At 33.6% G+C, this 18,840-nt stretch overlaps 1 protein-coding gene across 2 annotated transcripts in view; it reads left to right on the forward strand.

The window, feature by feature from the left end:
* The first annotated feature begins 3,326 nt into the window (after positions 1 to 3,326).
* The window catches only part of LOC143245369 (uncharacterized), a 67,092-nt gene continuing 51,578 nt past the window's right edge, over positions 3,327 to 18,840 (forward strand). For both annotated transcript variants that reach the window (XM_076491628.1, XM_076491629.1), the window contains exons 1-5: positions 3,327 to 3,511; positions 7,132 to 7,439; positions 11,760 to 11,913; positions 15,641 to 15,767; positions 16,027 to 16,092. In XM_076491628.1, coding sequence (XP_076347743.1) covers positions 3,331 to 3,511; positions 7,132 to 7,439; positions 11,760 to 11,913; positions 15,641 to 15,767; positions 16,027 to 16,092 — 836 coding nt within the window. In that variant the 5' untranslated portion in view covers positions 3,327 to 3,330. The remainder of the gene's footprint in view (positions 3,512 to 7,131; positions 7,440 to 11,759; positions 11,914 to 15,640; positions 15,768 to 16,026; positions 16,093 to 18,840) is intronic.

The raw sequence follows: 18,840 nt of genomic DNA on the forward strand, positions 1-18,840 counted from the left end.
TGAGGCCTTGTTATGCTAAAATTCGAGACTCAAGCATTGCAGTGGATTCAGCCCAGAGGGTGTATTATGCAGCTTTGCAATACAAACAAACATAAGCACCATTAGAAACTCGGAATGTAAAACAAATTTCTAGTCAGTTAAAAAGATAAATATCATATTCTATAATCAGAACTTGAGATTATTTATTTTGAATTACAATCTGTGTACAAAACGCGAAATTTCTGTTTGTTCGTCGCGTTCACTGCGCAGCTCACATTTCTCTCATTGAGATCATGGGCAAAACGACTATTTTGGTTGATATATACGTCAGTTGTCTGCTACCGATACCGAACCGCTTAGCTATGGTTAACACGAATAGTGCATGAATAAATTGTACGTAGACTTGACATGTTTTGTAGGTTTGAGTTAACATTAAATTGCGAATATGCCACTATAGGTCTATTTAACTATAGATCATTAACTATACATCTACTGATACATCATATGTATATAAGTATTTATAACCTCACACACAATAGAAAGGAATGCAGAATTAGATGACGTGCGCGAAATAACAAACAATAGGCCAAGCCTATAAAATCAAATCATGTCGTCTACGTTGTATAAAAAGACTCGTTGACAAAAAGAGTAAGGCTTACATTATATTACTTATTCTGTACGCTGGAATTAAAGTAAAATCAGCGTAACTGCTAGAGCGCTTGTATCAGGTGGAATATGAGATGAACTTCGCGTTCATATATTTGATTAATATTGGGCTATTGCTTCACAGCTGTGAACTACGCGTCTGCAAATGTGTCATACATTTAACCTCGCACACAATAGAAATGTATACTGAATTAGAAAGTCGTGCGCGAAAAATTAAACAGCAGACCTAGCCTATAAAATAATATATTAGCAATCTAGAATCAAGTCAGTGAGTGTATTTTATTCAAATGTTTTCTAATATGGGTGGTTCGATACTTGTAATTAGATTTTTTGACATTATAAAGTATAATATTTTATTTTGCTTGTCGTATCCTTCATACATCAATGTGAATAGGAAATCGTATTTATAAATATATATTAACTACATTAAAGCATATAGAACACAATGTAATATACATATATACGTTTCAGATTTTAATATTTTGTGAGTGTTGACAGAAAATAGAGCTAGGTGTATCATCTTCGCTAGAACGGATGCACGCATACTTATCTAGGATAATCTAAATATTTTCCAAAAGGGCATATTTGTTTTTACTAGTCAAGGAAAAACAGAAAACGTTATTCACAAGGAAGCCCTACTTTAAAACAATTTCGTAGTTTATTTTCAAACACCAAATCGAAGGTTATTTTTAATAAAATCATTTTCTTTTACTTATCTAAATAAAGAATGGGAAAACAGAAGGAGTGAGCCCCCTCCCAACGAAAAAAACTACAAAAAACAAAGGCAGCGCTGGTTAACACTGTTATTAAACAAATAATAATTGACATAATGTTCACCAGAATAATTAATTTATCGATGTAACATTCTCATCTATAAATTGCTAGAACACCTAAAGCTAAGAACTTACTACAAAACATTGCTGTATTTATGGATCACACAAAACTGTTGGGTAAACACTTAACGATAAGAATAATATACATGTAAATGATGATATAATATGTTGCACAAACCAATACTGGGGAATAAACAGGGAATTAATTGTATAACTGAAACATTGAGTATATTTAATAATAAATAACAAAATAGAAATGTTCTATACATTTAGATAAAATAAAACAAGTAATGATTAGGTGGCGAATATTTATGTATGATATTAATAATTTGTATCATTAAACGTGGAAGCTGAGAGGTTATATCAAAGTATGTTCTCAATTTTCCATCATGACCATACATACATATATATATATATGTATAGGGACACACACACACAGAAATGATCATTAAATAAGTTAATTGCAAATGTGCGATTTTTAGTCAACAATATAAACGACAAAATCTAAATTAATGTTTCCATGACTAGTCTTTGTTGTCATCATTAAAAGTCATTATGGATAAAGTCTGTGGCCATAGCAACGTAATACATTGGGGATATTTAATCCATTAAAACAATACAGACGACAATGTGAAACAAGACAACAACTAAAGGAAATCAGTTGAAGGTTAGGAGCTTAATGCTTAAACACACAAGTTCTCAACTCCAACTGTCTTTCACTGTGTGCAGTAATTTCTGGGAAGGCAATTACACTTAATATTTGGATACACCATTAACTAGAAATAATTCACAGTAAATTTCTATGATGTAAAACTCCCAACCTCCACCGTTTCACGAGATGTACAAAAGGTAAAATATCCCCATGTTAGAAATATACCATCATTCAGCCCCCTGCTAATACAGCGATATGTCTACGGATTTACAACGCTAAAATCAGCGATTCGATTCCCTTCTGTGGGCTCAGCAGATAGTCCGATGTGGCTTTACTATAAAAAACACCCACACCCACATACCACCTTTTATTTCTTTAGGACTTCCAACTTTCATTCTTTTGTCCAATAATTACAAACTGATACCAAACAAAACTAAACCCTTTAATTTCCCGTCCTTATCTCCTTTTGAAAATATATCTATAAACAGGGAGAACTGGCAGCTGGCCTTTCTGCCCCAATACACTAAACAATGTACTTGTTGCCCTTCTATTATAAGCTATACAGAGTGTGTTTTAGTTGTAGTTTCACTTCATTCAGTATATTGGCTAAATCTGATCTCTACTTCTGTAGATACTTCTTTTGTTTAGTTAGAGTTTCATTATTTCATCAGTTCCATTTATTTGCAATACTTCTTTGTTTTGTTGTTATTCTTCAATCCAGTAGGGTTTCAGACATTCTTTTTTTTTTTAGATGTCAACCACAGTGGCACAATGGTACGTGTTCGGACTCAAACCACTAGAAACTGAGTTTCAATGTTCGTGGTTCGCAGAGCACAGATAATCCATTGTGGAGCTTTGTGCTTAATTTCAAACAAACAAACAAACAGTATTTAGATGTCCAACACAAACAAAGAGTATTTAGATGTCCAACTTGACAAACAAAGAGTATTTAGATGTCCAAGTTAACAAACAAACAGTATTTAGATGTCCAACTTGACAAACAAAGAGTATTTAGATGTCAACTTAACAAACAAAGAGTATTTAGATGTCCAACTTAACAAACAAACAGTATTTAGATGTCCAACTTAACAAACAAACAGTATTTAGATGTCAAACTTAACATCAATTCTGTGCTGTGTCAATAAAGCTCTTCATCGTTCTTTGGTTATATAACTGATTAAAACAATATTTTATGTTTAGATGAAAGTTAACTATGCTCCATCTGCCCGAAGGAACCCACATTTTGACCAGCTTCCAACTCTGACTGTGAATGAAACCGATAAAGGACGACCAGTTGCTGAATATACGGATCCATTGTATGAACATTCAACTCTCAGGTCTTTAGGAATGATTGTGTTTCATGCTCATTCAAGTCATTTAGGTTAGTTTGTTTTATATAGATATATTTGTAAGTTGTACACGTATTTTAAGTTATTCATTGCTTCGTGTTTTCACATCTGATACACGATATAGGTGTGGACTTTAAATATGTGCATTGTGAAAATTGTATGGGTATTTGGTAATTGTGTTACTGAACGTTCACTGTAACAAATTTACCGTTATGAGTTTATTTTAACACTCATTATTTGAATTTGATGCATGTGGCGTATATTGTTGGACTTGTATTGTGCAAGTCCCGCCTTTCTCTTAATTTGTAGAAAATTTTTTTACAGTAAAAATCAACAATATTTGTTTTACGAAAATTATTGCGTGTTTTTGAACATTATTGAACATTCAAAAATTGCGCCTTAAACAATATAAATTGACTCGCTGAGAGACACAACAGGCTACAGTCCGGATAATATAAGCTTTGAAAGATGGAATTGTGATTAATACTCATTAATTGGAAAACTACAGAATCTTACCAGGAACACTTATAGATTTTGAAAAGTATGAACTGTTCAATGTAAATATAAGTGAGTTAACTTCAAACGTTAATGTTTTCTCAAGAGCATTAGATATCTTCCTCGGTAAAAGTGAGTTTGTAAACTGTGTTAGCCAAACAATAATAGAAGAATTCAAGATACCATTCGTGTAATGTGAAGGATGTCTGTAAGACAATTTTTAATTTTCTAAGGAGAGAGGTATAATGGATTTACCGTTATACGTTTATTTTAATACCTACTTTGTTTCAGTTTGATGCATGTGACATATGTCGTCGGATGTATATTGCGCAAGTCCCCATGTTTTCTAAATTTATAGAAGAGTTTTGAGCGTAAGAATAAAAGATATTTGTTTTACGAAAATGCTAGAGTGTCTTTGAAGATTGTTGAACATTCGAGAATCGCGCCTTAAACTATATAAACCGACGCGTTAAGTAATTGTAATTGTTTTTGAATTTCGCCCAAAGCTACTCAAGGGTTATCTGTGCTAGCCGTCCCTAATTTAGCAGTGTAGACTAGAAGGAAGGCAGCTAGTCGTCACGACCCACCGCCAACTCTTGGGCTACTCTTTTACCAACAAATAGTGGGATTGACCGTCACATTATAACGTTCCCACGGCTGAAAGGGCGAGCATGTTTGGCGCGACAGGGATGCGAATTCGTGAAACATTTTTATAAAAAGATCATCAAAGCCTTAACTGAATTCTAAATATATATAGTTTTAATACTTTAAATGACGTGGACTCTTCACACTAAATAATGAACCAGAAATTTTAGTTCGTACCTAGATTACCAAACAAATTTAGTTTTGATATCCATGAGATGCGTGATGACTAAAACCCATTTGAAGTAAAAACTTATTTCAAGACGATTGGTATGGGTATTTAAACTTATATATATGTGTGTGATAGAGAATAACGTTGTTCTCTATTATATATTAATAACAGTTTTAATACAGCCGACCGGTGATACGTTTCCATGACAATATAACTGTGTTTTCCCATAACGAAGCCACATCGGATTGTCTGTTCAGTCCACCAAAGGGAATCGAACCTCTGATTTTAGCTTTGTAAGTCCGTAGTCTTACCGCTCAACTAGCGGGGGACAAACTTCAGTAACAGAATATAGTATTTTTAGTTGTTTCGAATATCAAACGAACGAGGAACTATCTTAAGTGGAAATTATCAGAAAGTTTGATTTTTAAAAAGATTTTAATTCTTAAACTTTTAAAATTCTATTTATATGTTTTGTAATTTACTTTGCGTCTTGTGAATTATTTTAATTGTGAATTAAATATTTGGGAAAATTTAGAAATGGAGTATCGCAAAATTCTAAACAAAAGGTTTCATTGGTAGTGAGGTTCCACGTGTATTACCAACAACAGTGCTCACTGATCTATAAAATTTGTAATGTAAACTTTCTTTTACAGTTACATATTTTTACAACTTGTGGTTTCCTTAGGCGACAGTATATTACTAGGAAATAATGTTTCACACAAGAACCAAATGTCAGTGTTATCAAATAACTGGTAGGTACTAACTACCATAAACATAAGTAACTTTCAAAACTCGTCATTTTGTTACTTGTGAGTGAAACACGATGGTAAAAATAAACCATACGTTTGAATATTTATAATACCTTAATACTTCCACATACTGCACGTGCTTGTCACTTCATTTCTTATGTCATAGTGTTGGTGGGAAACTACCTTGTACTCATTTTAAATGTTCAGTAATTGTTTCTCAAAGAATAGAAACAACTACCTAATATTTTGACGAAAGATATAAGATACAGTGTGCTTTACATGTCTCTGAAGAGGCTCTATTGTCGTTTTCGTTGTCTTATTTTTCCCTAATTTAGACCCCTCTCAAGTGGTACATTGAAAATTATGTGGTTCATAACGTTAAAAATCCAGTTCCGATACCTGCTGTGGACATAGAACCAATATAGTTTCCTCTGTCTTATAATTCCGAAACTAAATAAAAACTGGTAAACAAATGGGAACCTCGCTCCAGTTTGGTTGTAAATCTTTGACTAAAATTGTTGGGAGTTGAAATATTTATACAAACATTCAGTTAACGCTTTAACTGAATGTTTGGTTCTTAAGTCTAAAGTTTAAACCAAACAGAAAACTCTGGACGAACGGGTGAGACCTATAAGGTACTTTATTTCTTCAATAGAAAGGGTGAGAATGTGATTGGTGAGAAAATTTGAAGAAGTTATTACATATCTTTATTGACCAGTTTGGAAAAAAACAACCACTTGAAATTACATAGGCCCATTTCCATGTTATCTAAATTTAAGTATTAATTCTCCATCTCAGGAATAGTTTACCTTAAACAACACGTGTTATAATATTTCTAAAATCCTCAGAAGTGTTTATTACTCAATGAAATTATAACTTTAATAAATTTGTTATGAAAGGTAAACGTTATGTGGATGACGTAGAAAAGTGAGTTATTATTTGAAAAGTAATGACATTTATCTTTAAGATACACGTGAAATATGAATAGCTGTATGATTTCACATTGATATTCAATATTATGAATAATATATGCTGTACATGTTACTGACGTGGCGACTGTGTTTTAAAGAGATATGCTTTGAAAGGTATCTTATTATAAATTACAATGTATGTAACGTGTTTTATATTAATATTTCATGTGTAAATGTGTTATTATATATCCTAGTTTGTACTGTTAAGAGTTCCTCTACTGAAACAGTTACTTTATATGTTTGATAATAACGTGTTAAGCATCTTGTGGGATGGGTTATGAACAATTACATGAGCAATTCTGCTTATGAGGAAATTTCTGCCTTGGTAAGTCATGACATACACATTTCTACTGCAGGAATGATGTATCTTAAGTTTGTTTGACTTTTATTACCTTGTTATTTTGTGTTCGATCTACAATAAAGTAACACTTGCATAAATAACCTGTGTGCAAGTGAGGCTTGTAAATAGACAGACTGCATTCTTTAATATTTCTATTTTTCAACAAGTAATAGGATAGACGTGGATTTCTTAGAAAACAACTGGTATTTTGATAGTGATAAATTATTCACAGAAACTTTTACGTTATCAATTAAATCTATAATTATGCTTCTTCTTTGTGTAGGTGAGTGGGAGGCGAGAATCCATAAGAAAGGTGGACAGTGGGAGCCTCTTTTTCATCAGACATCACTTAAAGTCGTTAGGTATGACATGAAAATGATTTCTGGTGAGGACTTTTGTACTTTAAATAATTTACACAAAACAACAGAGTTCTCCAACGTCCACAGTTTTGTCCTGCTTTCTGCTACTGACCACATAAGATTCCGTGCCAATTCAAGTTGGCTCTGGTGGAACAAGTGGGAGGCAATGAAATACACATTGTTAATATACTCAGCTTGGAATATGTCTGATTCTGGAATTTCTACAAAATGGGTGAATATAGTTTTTGTTTTTCAAAATGATTTTGGATAACATTCAATGTCTTTACATGGTACTAATAAATGGAAGTGCCAGTTTTTATCAGATTTATCATAATGTTTTTTCCTCTCGTCTTTCAACCGCTGAACCTTAAATCATGCATTTCTATAGACTTCCCCTTACCATCCCCCCTTAAACATTTTTAAAGTTTTCAAGCTGTCATTATCAATAAATGTATTTGTATGTGAGCTGTGCTTATGTTACAATAATTAGACAGATACAATAAACGTTTTAATTTAAGAGGACAGTGGGTTGATATGTTGAATAAATCCACATGGTCTCCTACCTTCAGTCTAGGTTTGGAGATGACCTTTCTTACTCTTCTAAGTTCGTCTAAACGGAGTTTAAAATATTTTTTATAAAACTATACAGTGGACTAATTGAACATTGTTGTTGTTGTTAATTAAGCACAAAGCTGCACAATGGGCTATCTGTTCTCTGTCTACCACGGATATCGAAAACCGGATTTTAGCGTTGTAAGTCCACAGACATACCGCTGAGCCACTGGGGGCACCAGTTGAACAAGCTGCAGTAAAATTATTTTGAAAAAAACATGCTATGTTGAACACAATTTGCTCTACAATGTTTCATAATTTGCATATTTAAAAATTCGTAACTAACGAGTTTTTAAGTTAATTTTTTTGTCTATTTCAAAATTCGAAGCATTTTTAATGAAATAGTTCTGGTTTTAAAGAGACTGCCCCTATCTCCCATCAGTAAGGATCTACAGCCCATTATACAAGTTTGTGTTTGTTTGTTTTGAATTTTCACGCAAAGCTACATTTGGGCTATTTCCGCTTGACATATCTAATTTAGCAGTGTAAGAATATAGAAAGGCAGTTAGTTATCACAAACCACTGCCAACGACTGGGTAACTCTTTTACCAACGAATAGTGGAGTTTATAGTCACATTATAACGCTCCCACGGCTGAAAGGACAAGCAAGTTTGGTGTAACAGGGAATCGAACCTGTGACCCTCGGATTACAAATCGAGCGCCCTAACCACCTAGCCATGCCAGGCAACAAGTTTATATTAAACAGTAACATAAACCAAATCTTTGTTTAAAATAGTTTATTCAAGAACATTTGTATAAGCAGTGTATGACAAACTTGGTTATCCCCTAATGTTTACTTTCATCGTGAGATATTCCACCCAGTGATATACACTCATGGCCAAAATCTTAAGGCCAATAAACATAAAGACAAAATACGCATTTTTGCGTTGTTAGACTCAACTACTTATTTGAGTAGAGCTTCGAATGATGAAAATAAGAAAAGGGGAAAAAATTTTAGCATTTAATAGGGAAAATGTGAACACAATGGAATTAGCCTAAATACTAACTGGTCAAAAGTTTAAGACCATACAAAATGAAGTTCTAAACAGGGTAGAAAATGCCCAACAAGAGGTATCAATAATGAGTTGCACGGCCGTAATTGCGAATAACTTGAAACATTCGTTTTGGCATGGCCGATATAAGCGTTTGCAGAAGGCTGGCTGGAATGTTATTCCAAGTGGTGAAGATGGCTTCACGAAGATCATGCACTGTTTGAAATTGACGTCCATTTCTATAGACTTCCCTTGCCATCCACCCCTCAAACATTTTCAATGGGGTTCACTTCGGGCGAAAACACTGGATTGTCCAAAAGAATCACGTTATTTGCCATGAAAAAGTCCTTTGTCCTGCGGTATAGTGGATTATAGTGTTGTCATGCTGAAAGATCAATTCATTTTCACACAAGCGAGGGCCTTCAGTCAATAAGGATGCTTTTTCAAGCATGCCAATGTATCCAGCTGCTGTTTGACGCCTCTTTATAACCTGAAGTTCCACTGTTCCATGGAAGGAGAAAGCACTCCAGATCATGATGGAACGTCCTCAACTTTGTCGTATAGAAAATGTCTCTGGTGGGATATCTTTATCGTGCCAGCAACATTGGAAGCCATCTGAACCATCCAGGTTAATTTTTTTCTTATCAGTAAACAAAACCTTCGTCCACTTTTCTGAGTCCCATGTTTGGTGTTCTCAGCAATTTTTAAGCGAGCTATTTTGTGGTGTGGAAGGAGGTGTGACCTTTAAAGACGTTTGCGGTTTTTAAAGCCTTTTTCTTGTAGATTCCGTCTTATTGTTCTTGAGCTGCATTCTGCATTCGTAAGGGCCTTAGTCTGGTTCGACGATCGGCTGGTGTCTTGTCGGACAACCCGTCGAATCATCCTGATCAACACCAGCGAAATTTTCTTCGGCCGACCACTTGAAATTCTCGTTCCGTATCTCTCAGAGTCTTTTAAGAAATTTGCCACAAATTATTTTTCACGCCAAGTCGCACCAGTGATGACACGTTGAGAGAAACCTTGCTTTTACAGCTCAACAATTCTGCCACGTTCAAACTCTGTCAACTTTTATCCTTTGCTATGTTTTTACCCAATGTAACACAGGAGATGTCAGTGGGAGATGTTGACAACGCTTATGATTGAACACAAATGACTAAATTTCGTTTGGTGTTTACCGATTAACGCTTAGTTTCAGTATGGTCTTAAACTTTTGACCAGCTAGTATTGAGGCTAATTTCATTTGTTCACAATTTCTCTATTAAATGTTAAAAACTTTTTTTATTTTTATTTTCCCTTTTTCTTCTTTTCATCTTTCGAAGCTCTACTCAAATAAGTGGTTGAGTCTAACAACGCAAAATACATATTTTTTTCTTTATGTTCATTGGCCTTAAGATTTTGTCCAACAGTGTATATTAATACAGTTGTTGAGTTCATACCATTCAGAGTTTATTTTGGAGTAATATTTATACTCCTTATCCACAGCCACTATGTTAAGTGTCTGCAACTGTCAAAAAGTGGTAACTACAACATCCTCGTTTGTATCTTATTCTCTGTGATTTTCCACGACATCCCAGCCTGTGTGATTCAACACATTCCTATAGTTGGATAGCATGCATCAGTTTGTACACGCTGACTGACGTTCTTTACAAATATGTCAAATTGGTTTACGTCCCCCACTGATTTCACTGTACACAATACGTTTTGGTATTGATTTACAGTCTAGTGCTGCGAATAGAGCTGCTATTTCCATAAAGTCAATAATACCCTACCATCCAGTTAGACCGTGAAATGGTCCAGCATGGCCAGGAGGGTTAAGGCGTTCGACTCGTAATCTGAGAGTCGCTGGTTCGAATTCCCGTCGCATCAAACATGCTCGCCCTTTCAGCCGTGGGGCCATTGTAATGTGACTATGAATCCCACTATTCGTTGGTAAAAAAGTACCCCAAAAGTTGGCGGTGGGTGATGATTACTAGCGGCCTTCCCTCTAGTCTTACAGTGCTAAATTAGGGACGTCTAATGCAAATAGCCTTTATACAGCTTTGCGCGAAATTCAAAAACAAACAAACAAGACCATAAAATTAAAATGTTATAACATCCAGAAATGAAGCTTATTGATAATGACAGATATGAAAATAGAAACACTTTAGACACTATTAATAATAAATTATTTTTGTTTGGAAATATCATATCATCTTTAATTAATGTGACACATGGGATAATATATAGAATTTTAATGCTTTACAGAAATATTTATGGAGCTATTTGAATCCTTTTTAATTTACTATATATAACCTAAGTTAATTATTTATATCAGTGATACCACAATTGGACAATCGGTGTTCTACCGTGTAGGGGCCTAATGCATACTGTTTGACTACCTGTATTTTATTGTTTCATGGATTAAAGCTGTGTATAGACAAAACTTCAGAGAAAGCAGCTGTATAAAATATGCATTAGGTCTTTACTCACAAATTATATATTCAATTTTACCTTTGGTAAATAGAAAAGTCAGTATTAATAAAAATATAATGTTAAGAACTATAATAATTTTATGTAACATCATACAGATTAACATTCAATAATACCTTCATCAACCTCACAAAGCATCTTCCCACATTTCATACCCTGGCAATTCGCTTGGAAACATCTTTCCTCTAGTGGCAAGTTGGGGAACTATGACATCACGTGACCTCTGCGGTTTCACATAATGTTTCACTCTCGTAAAAACAACGTGGCGGTAAAGTGCAGTTACAAATAAAATTCCAATATAAATGTTTTTGTACTGACTTGATATGTTTACCGACAGTTATTACAAATTGGAAAAAAGGATTAGAACACTGAATTTCGTTATTGCGATATCAAAAGAAAATTCAATATGTTTTTAGGAACTTCTATCATGTAATGAAGAGTTCACATTGTCAACGGGTTTCTTGTTTAAAATTTTTCAGCCTTGTTCTCCTCATCCTTCTGTTGCACAAAACCTTTCTTTGTTCTCTCTGGAATATAAAGATTGTTCAGGGCGAAAAATAACACACAAACCTGTATTGGTCGACTCTTGTGGAGTATGTGGTGGAGACGGGACTTCTTGCCGACTCAGTAATGGTATGTTTTGTACAATATATTCAACATTCTTTTATAGGGAATTCACTTTTTTAAAGGTAATGTAATTAATAACAAATGTATTTTTCGTCATTAGTGTACATTCCAAATTTAACATATTAAGAATGGTAATAACAAATGGCTTTTACGTGAGAAAAGCAACACACAAACCATAACGCATCAAAGTTAAGAGGTATTGGTCAATGAAACTATTAAAGATGTACAGAAGTTACTGTTGTTTATTCTCTACGTTAATTTACGTCTATTTTTCAGGACAAGTAAAGAGAAACAGTTTACTTTAACAGTCTTACACGTATATAGAAATATAAATAATTTAACGCAGTTTGCCAACCCGTTACACTCCACACGTTTACAAATCAGATGTCCAAAAATTTGTTGTCACATCCGTAACAAAATTTCAAAAGGTATTATAATTCATTTAGTTTTCAAAAACTCTAATGTTTAATCTATTTTTTTTCTTAATGAACTAAATATCATAACTGAAAGTGGTGTTTAATGATGTTCAGTTAAAGTTTCTTCGTAAATTTGACTTTGTACATGAAACAGTAACATGTAACACATAGTTTAACATTTAGAGACACGTAATGCTGTGTACACTTCTCCATACTTGCTATTTCATACAATAACCGCTGTTTTAGGATGTCTCTGAAGTAAATTGTTACTCGAGTTATATATATATGAAGACACAGCGAAAGTATAATTTCTAAATTTGCTGAGAAAACGTTTATTTATTTTTGAATTTCGCGCAAAGCTACACGAGGTCTATCTGCGCTAGACGTCTCTAATTTAACAATGTAAAACAAGAAGGAAGTCAGCTAGTCATCATCACCCACCGCTACCTTTTGGGCTACTCTTTTCCAACGAATAGTGGGATTGATCGTGGCATAATGCTCCCACGGCTGAAAGGGCGAGCATATTTGGTGTGAAGGGGGTTCGAACCCTGACCCTCAAATTACGAGTCGAGGTCCTTGCTCACCTGTAGTCCAAGATGGTGGTGATGACTAGCTGTCTTCTCTCTAGTTTTACACTGCTAAATTAGGGCCGGCTAGCGTAGATAGCCCTCGTGTAGCTTTTCGCGAAATTCAAAACAAACGAAATTCTTAGCCAACTTGTCAATTATTATGTAGTGTCAATATATGTATTTCTTAGCTAACCTGAGAACTCACAAATATCAGAATCATTTTAAGCTATGCATAATATATATATCGCATATAAAACGTAACGTTCATGACAAACAGTTTAATTTAAATTATAACGCTATGGTTGACGTGTAATTATACAATACTTATAAATAAGAATAATCACATAATTTTCTATTAATTATTAGACCAGTTAAATAACATTATAATTTTCGTATGTTATTTATATTCGATTCGTTATTTTAATCACAAAGTAATGTATTATTTATTATTCAGCATTTAATGGTACAAGCTGGCAGAATGGGTTATTAAATATGTACTGATTTTACTGTCAGGTAATAAATAGAACGAACTATCTAAACATGTTTTACATCGATGTATTTTATTTGCACATGTTTGTTATAAAACACTGAAGTTATCGTTTTATTTTAAGACGAATAGGTTCACAGTAATTTAAGGCTCAACATGGACAGGTGGTTAAAGCGCTTGAGTCGTAATCCGAGGGTCGCGGGTTCGAATCCCCGTCACACCAAATATGCTCGCCCTTTCAGCCGTGGAGGCGTTTTAAAATTCCACTATTCGTTGGTAAAAGAGTAGCCCAAGAATTGGCTGTGGGTGGTGATGACAAGCTGCCTTCCTTCTAGTCTTACACTGGTACCCAGTAAATTTCGTGTAGCTTTGCGCGAAATTCAAAACACACCAAATCAGAGAGTAGTAATAATGCAGATCGTAACCAATAAATAAGTTATTCTATTTCATAACGTCACGAGACACAGCCTCTACTGTTTTTAACCAACGCTACAAATTGCACGTGACGGTCTGGATGTGACTGGAGTTCTTGTAGTTGAGTTTGAAGGACAACAAACATTCGAAGTTTATGAACTTTCAATAGGTCATGACCATGATGGAACTTCATCTCGTGTAATAATATCTTTATTAACACAAATAGTGAAACAAATCTGATGTTGTCAGAAGCAGGTCAGGTAATGTTAAAGTAACTTAAATGATCGTCTTGAGGAAGTACACTTAACGGATCTTTAACCTCATTTGGATGGAACTTAACCTCGAATTCCTTGTAAAACTCATTGTTTCTTTGTTAGTTTGTAATTAAATACAGAGTTTCACAATGGCCTAGCTGCACTGTGCTCACCATACGTATCGAAACCCAATTTTTAACGTTATAAAGTATCAGATTTACCACTGAGAGAGTGTGTCATAACCTATTGAGGAATTTTTTAGTCGAATTGCAGACTACCATCCTAAATGGAAATTATTACAATCTAAGAAAAGAAACTGTTTTTAATGCTGAAAATAGGTCTGTGTATTATTCTAAGGTGATTTTGAGAGTAAAGAGTTTTTATCTGGGAAGAGAGTTTTCTAATTAGTAGAGACTGCGATCCCATAAAGGGAAGAGAGACAATAAGGGGAAATTCGGGGACGTATTGTATATTGGCTAAGGGTTAAAATTTGTTTTTTAAGAAATTGTTAGAAAATCAGTCTGATGGTCATTATTTAACATGCACAACTCCGTCATATAGTCAACCTTGACTAACACTTCGCCACTCGTACCACTCCTCCATATAGTCAACCTTGACTAACACTTAGCCACTCGTACCACTCCACCACACTCCGTAAGTCAACCGTGAATGACACTTAGCCACCAGTACCACTCCTCCATATAGTCAACATTGACTAACACTTAGCCACTCGTACCACTCCACCACACTCCGTAAGTCAACCGTGAATGACACTTAGCCACTAGTACCACTCCTCCATATAGTCAACCTTGACTAACACTTAGCCACTCGTACCACTCCACCACACTCAGTAAGTCAACCGTGAATAACACTCAGCCACTCGTACTATTCCACCACACTCCGTAAGTCAACCGTGAATTACACTCAGCCACTCGTACTATTCCACCACACTCCAGAAGTCAACCGTGAATAACACTCAGCCACTCGTACTATTCCACCATACCCCACAAGTATCTTAAGGCGAAAAATTATTAGTTTAATAGTTTTTTTTTAAATAATGAATTATCAACACTATATCTGTCATAATAATATAGAAGAAAAGTTATCTTATGCTACTGTTATATTCATAGTTTGCCATCATATAGTAATTATTATAGTACTGTTAGTGTGTAATTATAATTTGGCACTTAAAGAGTAATACTTATTATATTTATGTAGTTAATGGTTAATGTTATTAGGTTTTTACTTTTTATACGGGACAGCGGTAAGTCTACGGATTTGCAATGCTAAAATTAGGGGTTCATTTCCCCTCAATGGACACAGGAGATAGCCCGATGTGACCATGCTATAAGAAAACACACATTTATCATAAGTGACAAAGAGATTCAGTTACCCTTAATGAAATAATTTAACGTATTATTTTTATAATGGCGCCATAAAAGTAGACTGAAGAAAATAGTATGGCTCCGTATCTTAGCATTAGTATGTCAGAAATTCCAGACTTATTCTGGTTTTTATAGCTGTTAAGTAATTAATATATTAAGAAGGTATTTAATATACTTGTAACTGCTAATTAACATTCATACGTTACAGACAGTGGGAAAGACTGTTTACGGTGTGGAATGGATACAACAGGAAATGTGATCCAACCAGATTGTGCTGGTTCTTGTGAACAAAGCAATGTCCTGGTAACTTTGGGTAAAAATAAAGTTTGTGTTAGGTAAGAATACGACAATTTTTATACTTCGAACTTCATCTTGAAATATTATTAACCCATATCGTTAAATCATCGTGTATTCGTTATTGGATGTACATACTATAAGTTGACCTGTTCACATAATGATCAACATAGTTTCTGCATCTTTTCTTCTCTGTTTCACTCAACTATTTAAATCAATGTTACTTTAATTGTAATATATTTATATCTAGGCATTAGGCTAAACGTTTGGTTACAAATGTTATAAATTATTGCTCAACAGGAAACAAGATGAACATACCATAACACTATGTGATGGATCTAAAAATAGCTCAGCTGTTAATAACAGGTAAGATATACACCAGATTTGTATATAAAATACAACTTTGTATCGTATTTTTCAGTTTCGTTTTATTTAACAGCCTATAAGTTCAGTAAAGAGAATGTTGAATATTATATTACTCGATAGCTTGTGATAGCTTACCTAACTATAGCTTGCTCACCAACCCGAAAGATGTTTCGAATATTAGCCAGCATAAAAGCAACAAAGTTCAGTTGATTTAATACAGAAAAATCTGATTAATTAGAATATTAATTAACGATACATACAATAGGCTAATTGGCTTCAAATGTTTTCCCAGCTTTCGACATTTAAATAATAATAGTTGAACAGGAGCTTTCTTTTTTGTGAGTATCGAAACCGGAATTTATTGGTATAAGCTTACATACTTACCACTTGGCCACTAAGAGGCTACGTACAAAAGTTACTTAGAGACAGTGAAGACAGTTAGAGAAATAGACATTAAATGAAAGAAACAATCTGTTAAACCTGTGTTGTTGTTGGATGTTTGTTTTTATAAATCAAGAAGTTTCTTGTTTTCGAGTCTAACTCTTTAGAAATCTGCCAGAAACTCTGACGACTGTATTAGGGTATTTTGTGAAGTGCAAATATTTAATGACACCAGACTTAAGACTTTTAGTAGTGAAATTCAGTCGAACTGATCTGTTTGTTAATTACTTATTGATTACAGCAATGTATTCGAGCCATCGTCGGAAGTGCTATTTCTAACTTATGGTTAATATTTGGAATATTGGATGGTTTTATGTCTTGTGGTGTTTTATGTAATGAAGGATTCAAACAAATTATTAGTTTATAAAACATGAAATGATGTGAACATCTTCAAGGGACAGTATAATCTTAAGATAATATTTATTCATCATTCATAGTGGAAGTAAATTCTGTGACGTCAGTTGTCGTTTTAAATTGATTCTTAAAATAACTTCGTATTTGATGCATGAACGTTATTCTTGTATTTTTATTCTTTCAATAAGCTCATTGGTATGTGGAATGACTTGGATAATCATTTAATTGTTTACATACTTGAGGTATGAAACAGTTAAAGTATGACTGGAAGACTTGTCTTGTTCAGTAAATAGATTCTGACCTTATTTCTTGTGAATAACCTCCTTGATGTTGTCAGCTACTGTTGCTTCGGTCAGCTGAATGACTTCAGCGACTGATCTTTGTGTTGTCACCTTCACAAAACCCCACACTCCGGCTGGGGTATGACGCATTGAAGAGCTATTTCTGAATGGACTTGGTTTTCACAAGTTTTTCCATATTTGTTTGTTCCATTATCATTAAGTTCAGAGAATATCTCCGTCTTGGAAACTTGAGTCAGAAAAGATTATTACGTACCAATTCCAGAAACGTTTCGTGGTACCTAGCATCAAACTAGTTACAGAAATTCAAACAAATTCAACATGCAGTTTTGATACATCTGTTTTATCACGACTTTATGTCTGTTGTCAAGTGATTTCATGATTCTACATTGTTTTAAGTGTTAATATAATCATTCACCCCACCTTATAATTCTATCCACATTTTTAATTTCAACAAAAAGGGTTAATACGAATATCACAGAATCTTATTTTTAATTATTATTAATAATAAATGCTAAGTGACAATAGAGACCAGTGTGAAGGGTAGTCAGTTATAAAGTTGTGACACTTGAACAGTAATATTGAAAGTTATTTTGATTCGTACACATGTAATTCGTACGTTTGTAGAGATACATTTTCATGTTCCGGAACTGCAGGAAATTATGGTGTTATACCTTTTGTAATACCTACTGATAAATAGTGTCTGAAAGTTTATAAATTGCATTTCTAGTTGTCTACTATCTGAAAAATTGACATTGTACTTTTAGAGTTATTTATCACTGCTTCGATGTAACTTTTAATGAAAAACGACTTTTTCTTATTCACACTCTATAATAGGTCAGTCGGTTGATTGACTTCTTCATATTTTAGAATTACTGTGTTTTCATATTATCTTACTGCATTTGAGCATGTCTATAAGAGGTATCCATAATATAATGAATTCGTATTACAAATATAGTATTTTATCAGGAGAAATCACTTCGTCTTTTGAATCCATCCTTTTTTCAATTATTTTATTATACAGTAAAAACTAACAAACGTATTCATGATTTTATGACAGTACTTTATGTAGTAGTTTCACACAAGTGAAGTCTGGAAGTATTAATTCAGTTATTCATTGAGAAAAAAATCCAAGGAAAATAACTTCATCCAACCTCAAAGAAACGAAAATAACTTTTCAAAAAGTTCACAAGGTATTATGAAGTTTTATGTTTATCTTTGAATATGAAGAATGAATTCTTTCTCCAACAAATATCTGTCGTTACTGGACATTACAAATACACCTGAAAACTGAAGCATTTTGTATATAATCTGTAAAACATTTATGATAATTCATAACAGAACAAGTATGACAAAATGAGATAACTAAAGGTGCGTTATACACCAAAATATTTATAAAGATGAAAATTAAAACCAAACTAGAATCGGGCTAACTTATGTAGTTTTAATATACTTTAGTTTTCACTACTGGTTTCATTATTCTAAAAAAAAATGTATTTTTAAATGATTTATTCTTAAGAGAAACATCTGCTAAACGAAAATTAAAATATCATTAAAGTTATTCTATTTTCGGTATAGGTATTTGCATAACACATTTACCTTTTATTTTAGGCCTAATTAACCTGTGTCACTTATTGCTTGTTAAACTACGTTA

Source organism: Tachypleus tridentatus, chromosome 2 (assembly GCF_004210375.1).
Source record: "Tachypleus tridentatus isolate NWPU-2018 chromosome 2, ASM421037v1, whole genome shotgun sequence".
NCBI classification, from domain to species: domain Eukaryota; kingdom Metazoa; phylum Arthropoda; class Merostomata; order Xiphosura; family Limulidae; genus Tachypleus; species Tachypleus tridentatus.